At 45.0% G+C, this 25,801-nt stretch overlaps 1 protein-coding gene across 3 annotated transcripts in view; it reads right to left on the bottom strand.

The window, feature by feature from the left end:
- The window catches only part of LOC139530809 (zinc finger and BTB domain-containing protein 16-A), a 119,724-nt gene that overhangs the window by 27,288 nt on the left and 66,635 nt on the right, over window positions 1-25,801 (bottom strand). For all 3 annotated transcript variants that reach the window (XM_071327521.1, XM_071327529.1, XM_071327539.1), the window contains exon 4: window positions 13,750-13,836. In XM_071327521.1, the coding sequence (XP_071183622.1) occupies window positions 13,750-13,836 (87 nt within the window). The remainder of the gene's footprint in view (window positions 1-13,749; window positions 13,837-25,801) is intronic.

The raw sequence follows: 25,801 nt of genomic DNA, 5'->3' as shown, positions 1-25,801 counted from the left end.
TATCATTGCTGCTAAAACTTTCCATAACAGTTTTTGTGCTTTTTTAACAAACGCATTTAACGGCCTCGTAACTCAGCCTTAAATTCCACATTTTGTTTTATAGATTTTCTGTCAATACCGTTTAAAAGAAAAGCACCCTTTGAATTTAAGACCAATTCGCTCGGTTAAGAGCGGCTTAAATTGATATTCCCCCCTCCCCCATTTTCACAGGGTGAAGAAGAAGATAAAGAAGAAGAGGGAGAAAAAAATATGTTTTTGTGAGGCTTCTCTCCTGGCGCGCAACTGTACAAAAGGAAGCAGATTTGCGGAGGAGATGAACCCTGACCCCTAAGCCGCTGAAAGGTCCACAAAGGCCCAAATACCACCTAATCAATCACATTCCAGGAGCAGTGGTCAGCGGGCCGTGTGGCCGGACTGTAAACGGACACTGGGCCCTGGAAGGGGGCCTCTAGACTGAACCCCCCACCACCACTTCACTCCAGCCCTCGGAATTCCATGGTGGTGGTGGTGGGGTTGGGGGGGGGGCTGTTTATCTCTCCCTCCTGGCTGGGGGATCAATTGGGGCCAGAGTGGACACACCAACAGGCATTCATAGTCTAGAAATGAAACTAAACACAGTGAGCCACTAGCTAACACCCTCTAATTTCCCAAGACAAACTGACCAAACTAGACGGACCAGAATTACACTAAACCGAGATAATTAGCCAAACTAACTTAGAGCACAGTCTTCAAATTATTTTTTTCTCTTACTTTCCCTATTTCTTCTTTGATGCTGTGGATTCCAGATGAAGTAAAAAATAAAAGGAAAAGGAGCAGAGACATATAGGAGTTGAAACTGAACCAAATGAGGCTATATTGAATTAAGAACCCAGATCAAAGGTTTACCAGTAATGACAAGCCCCACAAAATTGCTAATTAAATGTACAGCATTCTAGAGGAATGGATAATCAGGTAGAAGCGCTGACTCACTCACAAAGCCAACACCTGTGCAAATAGACAAAGCCCTTATCCAGCCCGTTTGGAACTCCTAACACCAGAATAACCATCTGACAACATTCTTGACACAGAAAAAACACAATTTCACCTACACACACAGAAAATGTACCCCTCCCCTTCCTTTTCAGGAATTAACACTGAGCCGACTCACAGTTTCTGAGCCTTATCTAGCTTTAGCGCCATTTCATTTTGTGGGGTTTCTGTGACTTGTTAAAGGCCTGACCAGGTTCCATCTATCAAAACAATCCTGCTCCTCTGAAATCTTCTATTAACTGATAAGAACCAGGCCCTCCATGGGAGTAATGGGTCCCACCTGAGTTCCCACTTCGCACTGTCATCCGCCATCGAGGGAAAACTAGTCCCTTCCTCCGAGGTACAATGCCTCCACATTCCACTCTTTTTTCTGCTTCCGTTTCTGTCAGACTCTGTTTAAAAAAAAAGAAGCAGTCCACAACATTTCTGTGAGAGATTTAGGCTATGATCCTGAGTCACACAGCATTTTGTCAGACTTTGACAAACGCCAGCATACTGTAAGTGACAGCAATACCCATAATTCCGAGTCACAGTAATATGATTTAATAGGAAAAGCACAAGCTCATCTGGCTTGAAGAGTGGCCCATCTCACTGAGTCTATGGGCCTAATGCCAACACAGAGTAGAGATTTACCGAGGTTAAGCCACCATAATCAATATGACACTGTTAAGTGCACTTTGATTGTGCAGTGCACATTGGAGATGGACATTCTACATACCTTGGTGCTCCCCCTGGTTTACAGCCGAGCATTCTCCAAGCCTAAACTGCCTTTTGAATGTCATTGTTCCGGGGACATTAACTTTTATATGATTTGATGAGATGTACAAAGAGAGGATGCGGCGGCCATCTTAATTTGTATTGCTCCTCGCGCCATTAGAGTCCAGTCGATTGGCCGGGGGGAGCTAAGGTTTGTGTAATCACACACACCACACACCATCCTTTCACAGAACACAGGTAGCGAGCGACGGTGAGCGGCTAAATTGGCCAGTGTGAAACTCATGTCACTAGGCAACCAGATCTGATGGTTCCTTTGTGCGGGGTGAAAGGTTGGAAGTGCTCACACTAATCTCCCCGCTTCACAATTAAATAACAGAAGAGCCATTTCAAACCCTTCTCCTCTTTCTGTGGCGACAACAAAAAAAGAAAGCAAGTCAACCCCCATCTCTCCTCTACCAATTCCTTCTGTGCTAATCGAAAGGTATTTGCACTGTAAATTAAAAGTGGCCTCTCGCGTCACTGTGTTTTTACACGATGAAGCACTTCTAAAGATGTCCGCAAACGGCTCAAATCTAATTATGCAGGAAAATTTACTCCCAATACCGCTGTGGACAAAAGGGCCTTGGCTATAAAGCCCCCACGCCACAAGGTTAATATGTGGTAGGAATATTTCAAGGTGGGAAACCGAGACAAATAGGAAGACAGCCAGGCTACAGTGTTGTGAATGTTAAATCTGGGGGAGTTAATGCGTGTTGGAGACAGGATGGGCTGCTGGGGTCATATTGTAACGTGCTGAGAGACATTTCTGAGAGCGAGGGGGTTTGGCGTCCAGATTGCCCAGCTTCCTGCTGGCTTTCTTTTACGGAGCGTGAATCGCCGAACCTCCGGGAGTCCATAATCTCCCCTACGAAACGTTTTATTTCCCCCTCCGGACGCGCGCTGCAGTCTCTCGCCAACAATGTGCCATAAAGCCCGCTCGCACTGATGGATTCTCCCCGACTGCTCCGCCAAACGGATTCTGATATCCCAATTTGATGCCAGATCCCCCCCCTTCTACAACAGGCTCTTCCTTCACTACCCCCAAAACTGTGTTGTTCCCCATGTTCCCGTGGCGATGCCACAATGCCACCACGACACCTTCTAAGCCGTGACCCAGAGGCTAGAGAACGGAGAGGCGCAGTTGGGTACTTCTCACTGGCTGGGGTAGGCAGTGGAAGGAAGCTGTGTCGGTGCACACTCACACACACTGCCCCTCGCATAGACTCCTCAAAATGCACGAGGCACAGTCAATAAACGCACAACTCATTGTGGGAATTTACACTTGGCCTAAAGGCTAAACATTCCTGCCACGGCGGATGATTACTTCTGGGTGTTGGCCTGCCGCCGTCCCACCGCATGGTATCTATCAGGCCGGCTGAGCATCCCTACGCCTGGAAAACTCATTTATATCCTATCAGGGGAAAAAATTTGTTTGGAGAGGGGAGCGGAGAGAAAAAACAGGGAGAAGAAGAAGAGACTGTAGTCTAGGTCTGCACTTGATTTAATTTGGTCACTGATACTGACTCAGACCACTTGTACACTTTTTATTTTGGGAAGTGAGTGAGCGAGATGGAGGAGAAAAAAAAGTTATGTCTAGGAGAGCGGAGAGAAGAGGAGCGTTGAGTTTAAGGCCTTTTAGGGCTGCAGAAGAGGTTGATAGATCCACTATTAAAATATGTATTTGTTTATTTGGATCCCCATTAGCTTTTGCAGAAGCAGCCTCTACTCCTCCTGGGGTCCAGAAAAAACACAACACACTGGTACACTGATAGACAAAGACGGTCACACAAATTTCAAATACAACGATATTAAAAATAAATAAAGAATACAAAAAAAAACTGTGTGTGTTAGAGTGTGTGTGTGTCCCCGCCGTTCCAAGAGACGTTTCACCTTTTTTTAAAGGTAATACAGCTGTTTGCTTGAGTAATTGGAGATGGAAGGGAGTGCCATGCGACCATGGCTCTGTATAATACAGTGCGTTGCTGTGAATTCGTTTTGGACATGGGGACTGTGGAGAGACCCCTGGTGGCATGTATTGTGAGGTATGTATGGGTGTCTGAGCTGAATGTTATTTGATTAGGCAGACAATCTGGAATTTTCATTACAGTAATACTTCTCATAAAAACTAGAAGAAAAGCAGTTCATCTCCTCAACCTGGAAAGACTGGCCTGCATGTTGTTGATGTTAGTTCTGTATATGTGTAACAGGGTTAGTTATGTTTTCACTTGACACTGCAGAAATAGGTATTCGATGTTTATGTATTCCTATTGGTTGGTTGAATTTACATATCAGTAAGGTGTTATGCCATTGGTCATACATGCAGATAGAGGGAGACCGCAAACTGATATTGACAGGCAAGCGGTACAGTAGGTCACGCTCTGAAACGTCTATTTTCATATCTACAATGTACATGTTCTGATGTGTATATATTTATGTTTTAGTCATTTAGAAAACTCTTATCCAGAGCGACTTACAGGAGCAATAAGTGCCTTGCTCAAGGGCATATCAACATTTTTCACCTAGTTGGTTAGGGGATTCGAACCAGCGACCTGCGGTTACTGGCCAAACGCTCTTAACCACTAGACAACGTGTGTGCTACCTGTAAAATATTGTGGGCATCCTGGGATGTGTTTCGTATGTTATTGCAGTAAGAGATGAGTTAGCATGCATGCTCTAATTGTAGTGGTCACATTAGCTCCCTGCTAATTCACTTATTTCCATGCTAACAGACCAATCAAAAATCTACAGCCATCAACATACGGTTGTCCTGCACATCTAATGTGCTTCCTTGTGTCTATTGTCAGGTACTTACGTTTGTTGTATTTTGTACTATTTTTGTCACTGTGATGTTTGATTACAAAAGGACCAGTCTGATATAGACATGCAAGTGAATAAACATCAGTCAACTGGGCTTGCTGGCTGGACAGAGTTACAAAGTACAATCACATCTGTTACACTAGTGACGAGACTTTGCGTCTTTGCTGGACATCTGTTACATTTGCAGTTACGGGCAAGACGTACTGCTCTCTTTTGAGCCAGTTGCAGCTTTACAGGGTCTTCCTTTGTGGGGACAAGACCAGAGCCTGAACAACTAGTACATTTGATGTGTCAAAAAACACAGAACTATTTTTTAGAACAGACATACCTAACCCATCTTCACAACAACTTTGTCAATATGACTTGACTATGATATTTGACCATCCAATGTTATACCAAGGAGTTTATTAATTTTCATTCAACCTTTATTTAACCAGGCAAGTCAGATAAGAACAAATTCTTATTTACAATGACGACCTACCCCAGCCAAACCCTAACCCGGACGACGCTGGGCCAATTGTGCGCCATCCTATGGGACTCCCAATCACGGCCGGTTGTGATACAGCCTGGAATCGAACCAGGGTCTGTAGTGACACCTCTAGCACTGAGATGAAATGCCTTAGACCACTGCACCACTCGGGAGCAAATGAAAAGTTCAGCTTCCTCAACTTGCTCAATGGTCACACACTTTTTACACAATTCCAGATGAAGTTTAGGTCTTTGAGACTGTTTTGAACCAAATACAATGCTTTTAGTTGTAGATGTATTTAAGACCAGTGCATTATTAAATCACCCATTCTGGTACTGACTAACTCCTTATTTAGAATGTCAGTGACCTCACTGGCTTTGGGTGCTGACATGTAGAGAGTGGAATCATCTGCATGCATAGTCATTCTAGCATCATGTAAGACCGGTGTCAAGTCATTTATAAAAATAGAGAAGGGTAATGGCCCAAGGCAACTGCAATTACACAGATTCTGAATGACAGTCAGCTTAACTGCACTTGAGCAAATGTTACCCATACTGCATAGCACAACTATTTTAACTGGGACAGTGGGAGGTTTGGGTTTCAATGCTTGGCCTATGTCACCTGTTAAACTTCTCCCGCAAAGTCAAATGACCCTGATGTATTCTCAGTCGCTTTCAGTCTTTCCACTTATCAAGAGCTTTCACACAGGATGATGACTGAAAAAAGACTGGGCAAAACTAGAGAAGGTGAAAACAAAATGGGAACGGTTGAGTTCTGATTACCAGTAACATCAAAAGGAGATTCTCCTCTTTCAGTCTCCTCTTTCAATCAGAAGGGGGTCGGTCTGGGTGAGCCCATTCTTGTGGTATATTTAGGAGATACAGTATCCCTTCCTCTGAACCCTGTGACCTTCGGTGGGAACTAGGCATCACCTGGGAGGAAGGACCATCAAGGGGACCAATCCCAGCCTCTCTACAGTTTAGCCGTCCCATCAACTGTCACTCCAGGTCTCACAAGGACACATATCTCAGCATTACACCTGATGACCTAACAGGGGACAAATACTTTTACATCAGCCAAAAGTGTCCTTGCAATTCATAGTGGTTTAAAAGGACACAAAAATCTACATAATACATACACAGTACACTTATGACAACTATGCCTCAATAGGGTACTAAGAAGGGACAAAGACATTTGCTACAAGTGCACTCCACTGTGGTTTACAATACGATATCTGCGTCGACCCTGAGTGCCCTCCACGGGCATTCAGCAGTCAGACAGACAAATGGGTAATCTGCCGGAGTGAAGGACAGCTTGCTCAATAATGAATGGCTAGTGAAATATGGTGGCTAGCGTCTAGCCATGCTCATCAGCATTACTGCGCACCCGATGACCGCAGCAGGGGGGCCTTCATGATGCGAACGCGACAATCAAAAATGAAACGTTACCCAATAACCTTCAAGTACCTCCAGTTACCATTTCTAGATGGTTTGTGCTGAATAAACGTGGTTAATGTTGGTGTGGTAATACATCTATTTATTCAACCTTGATTTCCACATAAACACACCAGAATTTAAGATCTTTCAGGCAAACAGAAACGCTTCATACCAAGGCTATGTGGGGATCACACGCACACACTATTCATTGTGGCTCTAATGCTCACTGACAACTTAATAACTTCACAATTAACTAAATGCTAAACAGACGCTCCCATTCGCCTAATGTGATTGAGATAATCAACACTTTTGACGTGACCCCTGTGCACCGGTGGCAATGGTCCAATTTAGGAGAGTCACGTGAGAGGGGTGTGTGTGGGGACTGATTGGAAGGCCACCAGTGTGAACATTTTCAGATGTGGGAGAGAAAAACAAAGTGGGGGTGGGAGGGAAAGCGAGAGAAAGAAGGAAAGAGGCCTCATTGCTTATTTTCTCCCTGTGCCATAACACAGGCGTGTTGTCCTCCCTTTTCTCTTGCTCACTGTCCAAACTATTTCTGTCTTGAGAAAGAAACTGTTTACTCTGTGGCCCGGTCGCTGGAGTCACGCCGTGTTCCCACCGGCTAAACCCACTGTTGCCTCTCCAAAATGTTTAGCATATTTTCCCTGTAACACAAGACTTAAAAAGGGAGGGGAGGAAAAGGGGGAGAGAGGGATAGAAAAGGAGGGGTAGTCCCTTCCATTATTTAGGGATTTTCACTGAGGAGCGGTCAGAGGGCTTGTCTATAAACAGGACTACCACCATCTCATGGAAAACACGTTGCTTGGCCTCCCGAGTGTTGCAGTGGTCTAAGGCACTGCATCACAGTGTTAGCTGTGCCACTAGAGATTCTGGGTTCGAGTCCAGGCTCTGTCACGGCCGGCCGCGACCCGGGAGACCCATGGGGCAGCGCACAATTGGCCCAGCGTCGTCCGGGTTAGGGGACGGTTTGGCCGGCAGGGGTGTCCTTGTCCCAATCGTGCACTAGCAACTCCTGTGGTGGGCCGGGTGCAGTGCACGCTTACACGGTCGCCAGGTGCACTGCGTTTCCTCTGACACATTGGTGCGGCTGGCTTCTGGGTTAAGTGGGCATTGTGTCAAGAAGCAGTGCGGCTTTGGATTGTGTTTCGGAGGATGACCAGCTCTCGCGACCTTTGCCTCTCCCGAGTCCGTACAGGAGTTGCAGCGATGAGACAAGACTAACGATCAATTGGATTACCACAAAATTGGGGAGAAAACAGGGTAAAACCCCCCCACCTTGCTTCGCTTTCAAACTTGGACGAAATCAGATGAGCTTCCAATGCCAAGTGACATTCAGATAATTTGCATGATCGGCAAGAGCGTCCAATTCTAGAGGGGGGCAAAAACTGACTGTGCAGATGTAGATGCATTGATGGCACTCATATTACGTCATCAAGCTCAAAAGTCACATCAGGACATGGAATCTCTCTCCTCCTAGTTCAAACCATTAAGATGGGTCTTGTGTGAGAGGGGTGTGTCTCATGTGAGAGGGGGTGTGTCGTTCAAGCGTGTTGCTAAATGATCAATGTCAGGTGCTATAATGTGATTCCACCAGTGACTTGTGAGGTGGAGATGGAACCCTCCGGAGCTATATGAGAAGTGATATACAGTGCCTTCGGGAAGTATTTAGACCCTTGAATTTTTCCACATTTTGTTACGTTACAGCCTAATTCTAAAATTGATTAAATAAAACAAATTCAACAGCAATGTACACACAATACCCCATGATGACAAAGTGAAAACAGGTTGAGAATATTTTGCATTTTTATTTAAAAAAATTAAACAGAAATTCCTTATAAGTATTCAGATCCTTCGCTATGACACTCAAAATTGAGCTCAGGTGCATCTTGTTTCCATTGATCATCCTTGAGATGCTTCTACAACTTGACTGAATTCCACCTGTGGTAAATTCAATTGATTGGACATGATTTGGAAAAGCACACACCTGTCTATATAAGTTCCCACAGTTGACATTGCAGAGCAAAAACCAAGCCATGAGGTCGAAGGAATTGTCCGTAGAGCTCCGAGACAGGATTGTGTCGAGGCACAGATCTGGGGATGGGTACCAAAACATTTCTGCAGCATTGAAGGTCCCCAAGAACACAGTGGCCTCCATCATTCTTAAATGGAAGAAATTTGGAACCACCAAGACTCTTACTGAGGAGTGGCTCTAGGAAAAGGAACATGACAACCTGCTTGGAGTTTGCCAAAAGGCACCTAAAGACTCTCAGACCCTGAGAAACAAGATTCTCTAGTCTGATGAAACAAAGATTGGACTATTTGGCCTGAATGTCTGGAGGAAACCTTGCACCATCCCTACAGTGAAGCATGGTGGTGGCAGCATCATGCTGTGGGGAGGTTTTTCAGCAGCAAGGAGACTAGTCAGGATCGAGGCAAAGATGAACGGAGCAAAGTACAGCGAGATCCTTGATGAAAACCTGCTCCAGAGCACTCACAAGCTCAGACTGGGGAAAAGGTTCACCTTCCAACAGGACAACAACCCTAAGCACACAGCCAAGACAACACAGGAGTGTATTCCGAACAAGTCTCTGAATGTCCTTGAGTGGCCCAGCCAGAGCCCGGACTTGAACCCGATCGAACATCTCTGGAGAGACCTGAAAATAGCTGTGCAGCAATGCTCCTCATCCAGCCTGACAGAGTTTGAGAGGATCTGCAGAGAAGAATGGGAGAAACTCCCCAAATACAGGTGTGCCAACCTTTTATATATCCTGCCTGGTTGGCCCTGTCCGGGGGTATCGTCAGACGTGGCCACAGTGTCTCCCGACTCCTGTCTCAATGTCCAGTATTTAAGCTGCCATAGTTTGTGTCGGGGGGCTAGGAGTATGACTCCTTGACTCCTTGATGACTCCTTGCTATCCCCAGTGCACGTGGTCGTGCTGCTGCTCCAGTTTCAACTGTTCTGCCTGCGGTTATGGAACCCTGATCTGTATATCGGACGTGGTACCTTGTCCCGGACCTGCTGTTTCTAACTCTGAATGCTCGGCTATGAAAAATCAACTGACATTTACTCCTGAGGTGCTGATCTGTTGCACCCTCTACAACCACTGTGATTATTATTATTTGACCCTGCTGGTCATCTATGAACGTTTGAACATCTTGGCCATGTACTGTTATAATCGCCACCCGGCACAGCCAGAAGAGAACTGGCCACCCCTCAGAGCCTGGTTCGTCTCTAGGTTTCTTCCTAGGTTCTGGCCTTTTTAGGCAGTTTTTCCTAGCCACCGTGCTTCTACACCTGCATTGTTTGCTGTTAGGGGTTTTAGGCTGAGTTTCTGTATAGCACTTTGTGACATCGGCTGATGTAAAAAGGGCTTCATAAATACATTTGATTGATTGAAATTTGATAGTAGTGTCATACCCAAGACGACTCGAGGCTGTAATCGCTACCGAAGGTGCTTCAACAAAGTACTGAGTAAAGGGTCTGAATACTTATGTAAATATGATATTTCAGTTTTACATTTTTTATAAATTAGCAGACATTTCTTAAAATCTGTTTTTGCTTCGTCATTATGGGTATTGTGTGTAGATTGATGAGGGGAAAAAACAATTGAAATCAACTTTAGAATAAGGCTGTAACATAACAAAATGTGGAAAAAGTCAAGGGGTCTGAATACTTTCCGAAGGCGCCGTAGGTGGGAGTCAGGATGGGCTGCCCTTAAAAATGAGGTAAGCCTGGGGCCTCCCGGGTGGCGCAGTGGTCTAGGGCACTGCATCGCAGCGCTAGCTGCGCCACCAGAGACTCTGGGTTCGCGCCCAGGCTCTGTCACAGCCGGCTGCGACCGGGAGGTCCGTGGGGCGACGCACAATTTGCCTAGCATCGTCCGGGTTAGGGAGGGTTTGGCCGGTAGGGATATCCTTGTCTCATCGCGCACCAGCGACCCCTGTGGCGGGCCGGGCGCAATGCGCGCAGGTGCACGGTGTTTCCTCCGACACATTGGTGCGGCTGGCTTCTGGGTTGGAGGCGCGCTGTGTTAAGAAGCAGTGCGGCTTGGTTGGGTTTTGTTTCAGAGGATGCATGGCTTTCGACCTTCGTCTCTCCCGAGCCCGTACGGGAGTTGTAGCGATGAGACAAGATAGTAATTACTAACAATTACTATTACTACCACGAAAAGGGGGTAATTTTTTAAAAAATAAATAAAAAATAAAATAAAAAAATGAGGTAAGCCAGACCAGGGCAGTGCAGTGGAGTAACCTACTGCGTGAACACATACATTCATGTGTTCATACCGTGCATGTTCTGAGTAATGTACATGCATGCACAGGGATACATACCAAGTAACGCTAAATATAAAGCCTGTTTCACAAGCAGTGTGAGTCTGAGCGGTTGAAGAAGCACCGTGGCAGCTGATACTTCTGACGTCAACTGGCCAGAAGGGATGCCACAATAGTGCCCATTGAAAGAGCAGCATTACCCAGAAATGGGCATGACTTCAGGGCCAAATATTGTCATTTGAGAACAACAACCCTTGCTGCCAAGCAGCCGCTCAGATAACATCTGGCTTTGATGGTCAACAATGTTTTCCCCTCCTATGTTTTCCTCTGTCTGGTGTTCGACCCCTGTACAAAAACAGTGTTTTATATTTAATTATTATTACAGTCATTACAAAGGAAAATAATAGGTCTCCAATTGCACAATAACTAATATTATCTTTATATAATAATAATTTTTATTTCAAGTCTTTCATCCAATGTTTAGAGTGTACAGCACACATGTAAAAAACAGACAGTTTGACAGAGTATTTAAGATGCGCGGGGGGGGGGGGGGGGGGAAGGCGCTATGACTGCACGAGGGGAACAAGTGAGAACAGGCCTTCGCTCTCTGCCCTTCTGTACGCTCTCTGTCAGCCTGCACTGCCAGGAATCTGAGACCCGGACGTTTACGACGCCACGTAAAACTCTGGTCATCCTAAACAACACCTCCATGTCGACGTTCATTAACTATTTACATAGCGGGTGCGACACAGTCACACAACCACCGGACTGTGGACCGAGGGGGTAGAAGGTGAGTGGAGAGGAAGAAATCTCTAGCTGTTAAGTAACAGTTTGTTTTCTCTGGGGTTGGATGGACACAGCAGCTCTCAGAGGAGCGCTTTTCTTACTATGAAAAAGGTGTATATTACATCTCATTGTGAACTTTGTGTCATTCAAACATTTCTGTATAGCAGAATGAGAGTAAACAGAACAGAGTGATTCCTCACTGTTCACTCACCTCTCAATCTCACCTTACATGAGTCATGCTTACTGGAAACGTTGTTCTAAACGGTTTCAAGTATGAATAATCACCTTCCTGACAGTGTACAGTAAGTTATGTATTGCCACACAGGCATACACAGAACCGCACACAAACAGAATAAGGTGACAACCCATTTTCCAGAGCTAGTAAACGGAGTAAAGCTAAGCATATGGGTGAGCATATTGAGGGATGGAGCCGGCGTATCAGCCTAGCCATGCGTTACAGCACATTTTAAAATATAAGCCTGGCGGGCCTCGAGGGAGACTGGCCTCACTGCTGTTCCAATACCTGGCAGGAAGACAAGTCGTGCTGCCCATTTTTCTAGACCAGACTGGAATGCTATATTTAGAGCTGCCTTCCTTTCTGCTGGTATGCCTGTCCAATCATTAGCCTTGTTTAACCCCTCTTCACTCCGGGACCCTCGATTGGTCAAGGCCGCTCCGGAGGCCCCAGCCGCTGTCAAATAGGGGGCCTGCTCAAGTGAGGCTAGCCCTGAGACACGAGTGTCAAAAAATGCGGGGCCAACAAGATTGCTCCGGAAAGTTGTTTGAGTCAGGCTTGGATGAGACGTGTCAATGACTCCATGATACTGGGTGTCACATAGTCCATCCTGATTCTGTTTGGGTATTTTTCTACTGCAGTACACAGAGGAGCTCCCCCCATTTCGAATACAAAACAGAGCATGACTTCCCTGCAGGTTGAGTAACATCAACCTAACAATGGCTAACTCTCAATGAATTAGAGTACAACAAAACTATATCTACTGAAAAAGTTTTCATTTGAGGAAAAAAAGGAAGAGATAAATGTATCACTTGGGAAGACATTGAGGTTGATATAGTGACAGGAGAACATTGCTTGGATCACATTACCAGTCCATAGTCCTGAAAGAGGATGGCTTGTTGTTTGGCCAGTCACATAAGTGTGGAGTGATAGAATGGCTGTAACCCAGTAAACCGCGGGTCACACACATCAATGCTACACACACCAGAGGTTGTGACCCATCCGACACACTCCGGAGTCCAACATTCACAACACACCTAGTCACCCTTCCCACAGTATCAAGCAGCGGTGGATCAACACACTGTGAGTGGAGGGAAACCCGAGTCGGCCATATATGAGTGAGTGACCTTTGGAATCTGCTGGAAAGACGTCGCCATCCTCATCCTCCTGTCGCTGATACGCTGATTAACAAGACTGGCTTGCCAAGTGAAAGGCACTCCCCCACCGTCCAGTCCCGTACTGATTACCATTGCTTTATTAAAAGGCCTGATATGATCCAGTCCCATCCAGCTAGCCAGTGGACGGTAGGTCCCAGGTCTGGGTGTCTTTTCCCTTCCCCCTCTCTGGCATCCAGGCTGTGTCATCAGGCTGAGGGAGCCCGTGTGCCAGGGAAGATTCCAGACCCTCACCTTCCACTGCCCACTGTGGCGCGAGCCAGCCGGCTTATAACCATAACTCAGGGGGGTTCGGCTTTATGCCAGAAGCCATGCATGTGGATATGTTCACCGCTGGGTCTTTCTGCTTCGGTCAGCGGCAAGCGCCATAATACATCACCTATTGTAAACTCACGGTGGTGTAAAAACAACTAAGACTTAATAATGAGTCAACTATCATTAAGGTCAACTAGCATATGTCGTTACTCAATATGCTTCAGACCATTTAGGCACACTAAAATTCATGTTTTTTTGGCCATATTTATAGCCATCAATCGGACCCGTTTCACCTGAATTGGTTCAAACTTTAAGCTCAAGAGCGTACTGTAGACAATTGCACAACAGACACAGAAATAGATGGTGTACAAGACCATGGTGGGAGTGGAGCAACTGTTTCAAAGAGATCACAATCTCCCTAACACAGAGTGATGGGGGAACATGGCCCGTACATGTGTAAAGCCTTATTGAAGCAGAAGCGGGGGGCTGTGTTCTTACATGTGTGGATCTGTCTGTGAGCCTCCAGAGCATCCTCCTTCTGGAACTGGGCTCCACACTGGTCACAGACAATGGCCTTCTCACCAGCTGCAACACAGGAGAGGAGACAGGAGGGTGTCAAATATGGATGGATGTTTATAGACCGTATGGACAGTATATGAATAGAAAAGGTGTGTACAGCAGTAGTTATATAGGATGACATAATATGGTTCCTACAGTGTAGTTGGCCTAACTGTACTTGCGTAGTACAGCATGTGTGGTAGTACTACATAGCCTTCGGAACAGCCATACCATTTTTGTGTAGTGAAAACATGTATTTAAATTAACAAACTGATACTGCCAAGAGCAGAGCAGTGTGCAGGTTTTCTTTTAAAGATATCATAAAAAACAATTCCCACACACCTGCAACAAGCAAACTCAGATGTATAAGTGATGTTCCTATTTTTGAAAATTGGTATTGACATAGTACTGAATATTACATGAGCCATTGTGTCTGAGCAGCTTTATTAGTGCAGTATGGGAACATGTGCCAACGTTGGGCCTCTTCTCTTCACACTGCACTTCTTCAATCCAATTCAGTTCAATAAACGTGATTTATTCCCCAGCCAGGGGCAATAACAAAATAATGTTTATTGAATTGAACTGTATGAGTGCAGCATGAGGAGCGGAGGTATTTATCAAAACACAAACAGGGGGTGCTATGGGAGCACGTCAAGGCTCGCTAACTCGCTGTCCTGCTCCACCCAGATATCAAACAGGTGTGTTCGGTGTTCCTGTGTGGTCCTGATCCCAGGACAATGAGAACCCTAAACCAGACCTTGGCTGTTCTGTTCTTGGCATTGTCTCCAAGGGTTACGACACCCTCCGGCGGCAGCAGCAGCAGCAAATCAAAACAGGAAGTTAATTCTCATAACTTTTTTTGGTCTCCGAGATGGAGAGAAACTGGGTGTAGGTTTCGCAACACTATTACAAAACAGCTACACTGTTAGTCTGAGGAAGACAAGTTACACCGAGGCATGATGGACAAGATGGAGTTGTACATTTGCCAGTTACTTATGTAACTTATGTAACTGTTCGAGTTATTGTACTAGACCTTAACTGTCAATTCACACACTCACAGCACAAGGCATTAGTTCCTATAGCCATTTCTTCTAAAGAAATATGGACTTCAGTAGAAAAAGAACTTGCCAAAGTAATACCCTTCATTTTCTGCATATTTTAAGACAACGTATGGCCAGGGATGTTTAATGCAGAGTTGAACATATGGCACAATTTGTCCGTTAAAAGATACTTAACCTTTGGAGAGGGAACCGTGTTCAGGTGAGATAGACAGAATATCACATTTTAAATTTGCATTAATAAAAATCAGCTCCCCCTGCTTCTTCCAGAGCCCAATGGAGATTATTGGATATTATAGGGTCAGGAGTCTTTCCTGGTTGGGTCACATAGTCTAGAACACAGGTAGGCAATGAGATTCAGCTGCTGGACAATTTGAGGATGGTCTGGAGGCAGGAACTTAATTATAATAATTTGTAAAATGACCATAATTAAGGCCAAAAATAGATTATTTTCAAATACAATAATTTCATACCTTGATTACATTGAGACATGATGTTTATTTTATTTGCGGGAATACTTTAAATTAAAATCCTTTTCAGCTGAATTCTTAGAGATTTTAGTGTCTTTTGACCAAAAATTCAAATACAAAAAAAACAACAAATATGAAAAATAAATGTATTATTTAGGCCGGTTTTGGCTCGCCGTTCGCCTGTTGCCGACCACTGGTCTAGAAAAACTCCTGGCCCTAGCATTGACTATAATGCTTTTTTGACTGCTAGTTTCATTCAACGTCTGTAACCATGAGCAGTCCTCACTAAAAGGGGCCATGAGCCAATTCAGTCTTTACCTGGGGGGATCCAGCACAGCGCAGGCTTAGTTAACCGGGGCCCCACAAATGGCGCAACACTAACCGCTCCCCAGGGAGGCTGAAGTGTACACCCCGGCACATGGACATAAATCCTTAGAGGAAGTGGCGGCGTGACGCCCGTGTCTCTATGTGGACAAAACCTCTGTGGCACCTCATTGGTGTGGGTCATTACTGTCTGAGTGGGGAGGAGGACTGATAGAGGGGTCACAGCACCCAGTCAGCCAGCCACCCGTTCAGAGGGCCACTGAAAAACCCTAACCCAAATTAAAGTGATACATTTTCATCCCCTTTCCTACTTATTTTTTATCAATAGAAGGCATCTCGTAGCCAGACAGAGGAGAGGTGAGAGAAAAACTCATGCCTGGCACAGTGCCTCCCCCTCTCCCCGACCCTCTGCCCCGGGTAGTGCAGTGGAAGCACCAACTCTGCAGCTCAAAATAACTGCCTGCCTCTCCAGAGAGAGAAAGAAAGAAGCGGCTATAAAATAATTGTTCTCTAACAACCCCCGCTTCCTCCCTCCTTGGCCTCCCTCCTTCAAGTTGCCACAACCGGGCCCTAACCTGACATAATGGGCCTTGCACAACTGTTGCTTCGAATAACCCAGGGAAAAGGAGGGGGAGTGGTGGTTTGTGCCACGTGCCACTGAAGGACCCTTTTTGCTTCCTCCTCTGTAATATTGCACAACATATTTTGGCAGCGGGATTTTTGTGTTTCAAAAGAAACAGAACACTTTGTTTATGGCCTTGCGTGGCAGCCGCGGCGAGAGGAAGCTGCCTTCTCCTTAAGGAGATGGGATATGCAAAAAAACACATTTCCAATTCAAACAGGCATATAATACACACTTGTACATGTGTGAAATAGGACAAATATAAGCACCTACCAAATTATTATTATCAAAACAAAGTCACGGCACAGATTGGAGGGAGGTGGGGGGGTAGTGGGGGAACTCGAGCTGAGTGAAGAGTGGTCGCGGTGGGAGGGCTACAGTGTGTGTTTGTGTAAGGGGGGGTTACCCCTGATTGGAAGTGCCAGTAGCCCACCCCACGGTGTGTCTGTGCTAACCCAATCTAACGGAGCCCATCCGCGCCGCACCACACACACAGCCTGCCCTCAATGTGATCGCATAACCATGCCATTCAACGGCACTTCTCAGACAGAAGATGCAGTTTGTTCCTTTTGTGGAGAGGCAGAGAGAGAGCACGAGAGAGACAGAGAGAGAGAGAGAGGGAAAGGGGGCAGATCGAATGAGAGAGAGAGACAGAGAGAGAGAGGGAGGGATATTCGAGCAGACAAACACAGAAACCAACAAAAACACAGCCTGGCTGTTCGGTGAGCCTACACAAATGGGTTATGCAAGACAGTAAACTGGGTGCAAAAAAAATTACACACACATCCGTCAGAACAATGAGTACAGACACCACGCTCTCCTTTTTTCCTCTCTCCCTCTCCTCTCCCTTCAGCGGTAACGAGCTGTGCTGTACAGTTTTATTTACACTACCCTCTTATCAGTCACAGAACAGTACGGAGACTGCCAATTGGAAAGGACAGCCCAGAACTGTGTGTTCCCTCGCTCAAGTAGATGTGTACCGCAGGCAGCACATTTTTTATCAACCAAGACAAAAATCCTGGACCGCAGCCAGGATTCCTCTCAAAACACACACACACACAGTGTGTTACGCACACACGAGAGTATTACGCACGCACAGACACAACACACATAGACCAAGGGCACACAGCACTGACTAACAAACATATACAGTAATTTATACAAATAGACATACAGCTACCCATAGACACGTGCAGCACAGACACAGACAGACAGACAGACCCACAGACAAAATACTCGGAATTACACGATTGTGTAAGCAAACACTGTACAGTAGATAAGATAAAACTGTTTTCCCCCTTGCAAATCCTGACCATAAGGACATGGGAGAGCGGTTAGCTGGTTTACAATGATATTGTTATCAGCAGGGGGGAAAACAGAAATAAAAAGAGAAAATCTTCAGGCCACATGACAGTTTTATGGTCTACTGCTCAGAACGAGGATGTCTAGAGACGAGGAAAGCAGACAAATATTGACTTGCCGAATGTGAGGGCGTGTGCGTGCACACAGACACACACCAAAGCAGTCTCTGAATTCAAACCCTCAAAATGGATGCGCTTCAGCACAATCAGTCACCCTTGTTTATTGCTGCTCAATCTCTTAATCCATTTTGCCTGCAAACCAATTTGTCTGTCCAGTAGGTCACAAACAGGCTTTTTTCTTCCTCGCCCTCTCTGTTGCTCGCTCTTTCCTCTGAATAATAAAGCTATTTTCAGTGCTCTTGCCCTGGGGAGACCAGGGGCATCTCAGTCCACATAACGCCCCCCCTCCTGACGTCAGTTAGAGCCTTGTTCAGGCAGTACACTAGTCTGGGCCTCAGCCTTGTCTGGGCCTTTGAAGGCCGGATTGCCTGCCTGCTTGTCTTAGCAGCCACACTAACTCACATCCTCCCTACCAGGACAACTATCCAACCACTCAAGACACCAAAATAAACAAATCCTTCCAGCCCACCAAACTACTAGGGCCGGGACGATACTAGTATCGTGATACTTGTTAGTAAAGAAACAAAACACGAAGCGGATTTAACTTATTTCGGAAAACAGCCCAAATGTTGGAAACAAAACATCATTATGTTGTCATCCAGAGTCAATTATTTATTTTCCGAGCTATAGCACACTATATTTTACATACAACTTTTTAAAAAGCTGTGTGTTCATTTTTGCCATGGAAAAATATTATGATACTGGTATCACAACCCTACAAACTACCTTTCACTCTTTCTCCCCAACACCTTCCCTCTCTCTGCCACAGAGGTGAAAGTTTCCATGTGTTCTCCGGCTTTACCTACTCCCCATTTTTTTCGGAAGGGGGTCGCTGGACGTTCTTAAGTTATGACATGTTGGCGTGTTCCCCCTCGGTCCGGTGCGCTCGCAAACAAAGGCCTCTTAAAGCTTTGGGGAGGAAACATGAGCCGGGCCGGGGAGCGGAGAGAGGACCCACTGGGGCTTTGCTGGTGTGAAGTGGCAGGAAATGAGGACGGGACCTCCTGAAGTCAGTCCGGCTGGCTGCCCCTGTTCCCCCTCTGCTCCCTCCAACACAGGGGCCATTCCTCAAGGAAGACTTCCATTCCTCAAGGCAAAGAGGCCTGATTTGAATAGCCTTGGTCTCCACAATAGAGGGAGACCAACTCCTAATGTGGAGGTCAGGCCAGTTTGGGCCAGCTGTCCTCAAAAGCGACCGTTGGAATGACAGAAACAAAATGGCTTGTTAGGGTAAGACAGCTTTCATTTGAATGGTTTGATGAGAGTGGATGCAGTTCTCCCTTTGCACTCAAACCAAGTTAACTGAACCAACACAGACAGGCCACTGGTGCGTAATGCAGGCCTAAATGTACACCAATGTACTGAAAAAGTACCATCCACAGTTCACAAATGGTAGCCATGATTAGTGGGGGACCGTTTCTGTATCAAACATCTCTAGACCCAGAGCTAGTCACCGTGTCACTCCCCTGGCCCGGGAAGGTCATGGAATGTTCCAGGACATAAACACTTCTTTGAACTGTTGGAGCTGAGCGATAACCGTTGGATTTGGGTCTTGGCGAGCGGACGGGAGGCGGCAGATTTTTTCCATATGAACCTGAGAGTCTGACCATGAGGTGAACCCTCGCCCCCCATGACTATTGCAGGACACAGAAAACCCGCTGGATACAGCAATTGACATGTCTTTACAGTGCTGTAAATCCCTTTATTGCTTAGGAGAAATGGATGGAAGGCTGGGGGGGAAGTAAGGCGTTTTCGGTTGTCATTTGCCAGCTTTTATATTTGGCCTGGGGAAAAAGATGACTGTGTGAAGCCGGTTCCAACAGATGCCTCTAGATGCCTTTTAACAGTACCAGTCAAAAGTAACGGCCAATGTAAAAGAGTCCAGCCACTAAAAAGCAACCAAAGACAGGGCAACCTGGTATTCAAATGTAACAAAAGACAACAAGCTGTGGCCATAAAAGACATTCATGTGGTGCTGCTGTATTTGAGCCAGTATTGCAAAGATGGCATGAACAATTGGTTCAGAAGCCGTAGAAATACTGCACAGTTCCTGACAAATGGGTGCTACAGTGTCTGCAGTGAAACAAAATGGTCACAGGGCTAGAAAGGGGAAACTGAAATGATGGCAGAGCCTGCTGCATACGCGCTCTCTCCACAGGTCAATAACCTGTAAAGATTTAGCATTTAGGGCCCATTATTTCCTGCTTTCAAGTCACACGTTGTCAAAGGAACTACTGGGTTTATTAAGGCCAGAGTAGAGTTAGGATGCCTGGGGGGTGGGGGCAGTAGGCAACAATTACCTCTGGGACAGTAAATGCGACAGGAAAAAGGAGGGAAAATATTTGTTTTGGGAGGGAAGACGGACAGAAATGTTTAACAGAAGACTTTAAAAATGCACAAACCCAAGATGGTAATAATCCCTTTTCAGTGGGATTGTGAGAGTTTCCGTAATACATTGCCAATAGCAAGGGGACTCTATGTACCTGAAGATTTGTTGGTGACAGCTGAACATCACTAATACAGATTATCCCTTGAAGACGACAACAGTCTGAAATATGTGGACATCTGAAGTGCCAACTAGGAGCACATGGTCGCAGAGCCAACAGAAACAAACTGCTGATATGGCCAAGCAGAGATAATAGGAAATCCAAAAACCAAAACAACTGGAAATGTGGAAAACATGCAGCGTTTAACTGCACTCAGGTGCACTGATTTACATACTTGTTTATTTCGTTTGCATCCAAAATGATTTTTCACCCAGTTAAAAACGCACATAAAGTTTTATTGCCTACGAGTTCAAACGGAATGTGATATAAATTATACAAATTCCAAAAGTAAAAGTATTGAGTGAAAATACTTCACCTTAAATAGTCTAAAAACCTTCATCTTTGGCCAAGATGTCTGCCAAATGACAAAAGGAGTTTGCTGCTTGCTCTTTCCATTATGTCATTTGTTTTTCTGAGTGAGGGGGGACTGAGCCATAATATTTCCTAGCAAGAAGTGGAAAAGGGGAAAAAGTAGGGCGAGAGAAAGCGAGAAAAAAGAAAGTCAATTCCATAAAAAAAAAATTCTTCACAAAAGTGGACAGCGTGACGGGCCATTAACTTCCTCACTAAAACTTTTTACAATGTCCTGCCACACATTCCAGATCTGCTGCCCTCTTCCTCTGAAGCAGCTCCTAGTCAGTCACTCTGCAGTGCACCACAGGACCCAGATATAGTAACGATAGAACCGACACTCGAGAAGTGACAGGCCATTGGCCGAGAGCCAACAAAGGCCAAGAATCAGCTGGGCAAAAATAGGCCAAGCTGCCACTGTACAGTCCTTTCTATACTGAACAAAAATATAAACGCAACATGCAACAATTAACAATTTTACTGAGTTCAGTTCATATAAAGGAAATCAGTCAATTGAAATAAATAAATTAGGCACCTAATCTATAGATTTCACATTACTGGGCAGGGGACCAGCCATGGGTGGGCCTGGCTCCCAAGTGGGTGGGTCTATGCCACTGGGGAGCCAAGCCCAGCCATTCAGAATTGTTTTTTTCCCCACAAAAGGGCTTTATTACAAACAGAAACACTCCTCGGTTTCATCAGCTGTCCAGGTGGCTGGTTTCAGACGATCCCGCAGGTGAAGGGGCGGAAGTAGAGGTCCTGGGCTGGAGTGGTTACACATGGTCTGCGGTTGAGAGGCTAGTTGGACGTACTGCCAAATTCTCCAAAACGACATTGGAGGCAGCTTATGGTAGAGAAATGAACATTCAATTCTCTGGCAACAGCTCTGGTGGACTCCCTCAAAACTTGAGACATCTGTGGCATTGTGTTGTGTGACAAAACGGCATATTTGAGCATCCTTTTATTGTCCCAAGCACAAGGTGCACCTGTGTAATGATCATGCTCTTTAATCAGCTTTTTGATATGCCACACCTGTCAGATGAATAGATTATCTTGGAAAAGGAAAGGGATGTAAAAAAAATAGTGCACAACATTTGAGAGAAATAATCATTTTGTGCATATAGAACATTTCTGGGATATTTTATTTCAGCTCATGTAACATGAGACCAACACTTTACATGTTGCGTTTATATTTATGTTCAGTATAGTTCATCTATAACTACATTTTTGACACCTGAAGGGATAGTATAGTAGCTCCTTTGACTGTGCTCAGACTTGAAAGGCACTACTGGCTAGACGGCTCATCAATTTCACAGAGAGCAGAAGCATCTCCTCTGAGAGGCTTCCTGAGCCCCAAACGACAGACAGTTTACTCCAGTCAAAAATAGTCCTCCCTCTGCCTGACCACCAAGATTAGTATTCCGGGGCCATTTAATAGTTTGCAACAGTTAGAACATAATATCCACACTCTGCTTTTATGCTGCACCTCCTAGTGGAATTAGTAGCATAAAAGCAAGCCTTGTGTGTCCTGGCTACTTCCAGATGGCTTTGGGAGTGCTTTTATCTTTTTTTCCCCCCCTCTTTCACTTTCTCTCTCTCCCTTTTTTTTCATACATGAAAGCACCGTCTGCGGATCTTTGCTTAGCGGGTTGATTGTCTCTTCATCCCAAAGAAAAAATAAATTCTTAGAGTATTTCAGGAGGGAGTCTCTTCCATAAATGGGATTCATAGCTTTCTAATCTGTGCTGAGAAATTGATCTAAAACTTTCCCAGAGCTATCGTCCAACTTACATAATGCAATAAAGGCCATGCCTTGGAGGATATTTACTTTCATGGCCATTTACGTGGAAAACAAATCATGCTTTCTTTTCCTCGGTTGGCATTGTGGTAGCGTATGACAGAGTTTATTTCCGTCACAAAATGGCCCACAAAGATTAAATCCGACTCGTATATTTTTTAGGGGGGAATGTTGTGACAAGACCAATCTGGCCAATTAAGCAAGTGTCGTCAGTGTCATACCATATTTATAGATTATTTCTTATTTATGAAAATCTACCAAGAACATATTGTATTGATAGTAAGCTTAGGTCTTAACCATAGAACATTTCTGCATACAACAGAATGCTATGTGCTTGATAGCAATGACAACTATGTGCAAAATATAATTTTTACATGGTTAACGGATTGTCACATAATTGAAGGGTGCAGACTCAATGAAGTCTGGAATGGTGGTCAGGTCTGACATGGCACATTTCCCTAATACCATTACACAAACACAAAAGCCATGCATTTGCTGTGGTGACAGCTAATAGAAAGACTAAAGTGCATGGTTGTGGGATCATTTTAGGACACGCGACAGTGCTCTCCCACACTCACTGGAACCTGCTTAAACACCCAGACTGCCTCGGGAAAAAAAAATTAAAAAAAGTTTGCCTGCACTGTCAAACTCGACTGGCCCAGCTCTGCCGGTGCCAACAAATTCCTCTCCTAATTTCAGTCACAGATAAACACTAGATAATCTTATAGCCACTGCAATGTATGATACATGGTTATGTCATTAGAACAACAACGTCAGTGTTCTTCTGCTGAGCCAGATAGAGATTTCATGATAAGGGCTGATTTTGATCCTTCCCAGATTTGTTTTCCTTTTCTGAGAAAATCCTTCTAATTGAGATATTTTGATGCGGGTGTGACGTAGTCTGATTAGTCAGGTCACACGTTCTCTCACTCTGCCCATTTACACCAAGGTTGGTCGTACTCTCTCCAGCCAACTCTGTCCTCTGGGTGAGTAGGTTAATCAGTTGGTTATTATTTTTTGATATGTAGTCAACACAGGCAGCCACAGACTCATTAACAGTGATCATTCAGACTGTTTAATATACAGACAGTTCGTCGGACTGACATGTATGGTTACTAACTGAAGCTACAACTAGGCTTGGGCAGTATACTGTACACCAGGGCATTTTTAAATACACAGGGTATGATTTTCAATACAAATGGTTTTGAATATTTGTATGTTTAAATAAACACACATGCACGCACACACGTGCACGCACACTATGTGTAACCCCAGTCAGATGTCCCCCCAGCGTGTGGGTGTGCATGCGTGTCTGCGGCTTTCTGGGCGATGAAAGGGAGTGGGCTCTTGCGCCTGACAAAAACACCAATCCATACTGGCCACAGGCTCCTCTCCAATCTATTTCTGCTCAGCTGGTTTTAAATGAAGTTATTATGACTCATTAAAATGCCCGCAAGCTTGTGGAAGTCGGCCAATTACGATTTAAATTTAGCCTCTCTCACAACCAAGCGCGCTCCCCCCACTCCTCCCTCCCCTAACCCCCCTCCAGTACACTTCTCTGGCTCTTTTATTGCATTGCTATCCCTCCCTCCCTCCCTTTTCGCCTGTTCCAACAACACATCACTGCTTTTCAACCACAGATTTACAGCTGGTATCAATTCCTTGATCTTTGAACACAAACAGAACCCAATACACAAACAAGTAATTTCTGCCCGGAGACATGCAAACAAATACACACAACTTCAAAAAGGGGAGACAACTTGAGTTACGTTGTTTCCTTATGCCTGCAGATCCAAAAATGTTACTGTGAATAAAAAATATCTAACAAAAATAGTCGCCCCTCAATTGCATATACCTTCGGCCCAAAACGTTATGCATGTTGCTGGCTTCCTTGCAAGTATTTTTCTGACTCTAATCATGACTGCTTCACATCACTTCCTGAATATTGACTTCCATGTCTTGTTATTAATGGGACGAGGTTGACATTTAGGGGATCAGTGTTGATGCTATCATTCTATTTCGTAATTCTTTATTGCATTCCTCAGAACTTGCTTAGTGATAAGAATGATTATCTCTACCAATAAAGCAATACATGGCTGTGTCATTCTGACAGATCTATAGTGCCTGCCATTCCCTGTTTGGGCCATAAGCCCATGTCAAGGATCTTCCACTGAAAAGGGACTCCAAAAATAAAATGCAAACCATGCAATGAAGTTCACCTGATCCTTGTACAGCCCCTTGAGCAACGTTCACCATTCTGGGAACGAGGTGCACTTCTTTTCAAACAGCCCTCCCCAACCCCAACACAGCATGGTGAACCTAACACATGTGTTCTCCCTTGTAGACGTGCTTCTGTGCCTTCTCCCCCTCTCTGAAGTGTGTGTCGAGGTGTATGTGTGTGTTCTCTGCCATATCACTTGTTTCTTTTCAGCATAACAAATTAATCAAAACCCCCCTTTCCTTTCCAGTGAGTGACACCCACCCACCCCCTTTCCTCCCGTCTCTGACAGGAGCTGCTCAGAGGGAGAAAAAAAAAGAATGAACCATATCCAACATTCTATGGGCTGTGTTCTGTTTTAGAAAGGCACACAGTGTACTGTGCAGCTCATAAAACTCTAAAACATCCTCCAGACGCTGCCGCAATCACCCTCCATCAAAACACTCACTGCACTCACCCTCCACACAAAACACACCATCTCGCATACAAAAATAAGAGCCGGCATCGAGCTGAATACCAAATCAGCCCATTAGAGCACAGGGGCACTCGCTACTTAGCAACCAAAGGGATTTAAAGCTGCAATACCCTGACAACAAAGGAGTAAGGGAGTAAGATCAAGGTCTTTTTTTCTACATGGGTATTATGGGATGGTTGGGAGCTTCCTTTTGGGTTTTCTTTTTAGCACCAGAGATGTTTCTTTAACTAGGTGATGGTTAACGGACAAGGCGATTTTTAATATCCTATTGAATCTTATGAATAAGGTGTCTTGTCGCCGAGGTAATTCGATGGGGGCTACTTGTGAAGTTGAAAGTGGTAAAAGCATCGTAAATCATTAAGTATCAATACGACTCAATCTCGTGTTAAGATCTGAAGCCGGGCCATATGTGTTTTGTAGTACTAGACATAATTATATGAACGGTACAATGAACGCCGAGAGAGACTTGTTTAGTAAGAACAGTCATAAAAACACACAAGGTCAGATATTGAATGACTGGCGCTCAAGTACCATATAATAGTAGGTTATTGAAACAGGATCCAATTTAGACAACATTCAGTAGTAATTAGTGGTTTACTATAATGATACAAACACTGTAGCACCTCACCTACTGGGGGAATAGTCTAGA

Source organism: Salvelinus alpinus, chromosome 1 (genome assembly GCF_045679555.1).
Source record: "Salvelinus alpinus chromosome 1, SLU_Salpinus.1, whole genome shotgun sequence".
In the NCBI taxonomy this organism is placed as follows: Eukaryota; Metazoa; Chordata; class Actinopteri; order Salmoniformes; family Salmonidae; genus Salvelinus; species Salvelinus alpinus.
Note: the sequence above shows the minus strand (reverse complement) of the source record. Positions and strands in the feature narration are given on the sequence as shown.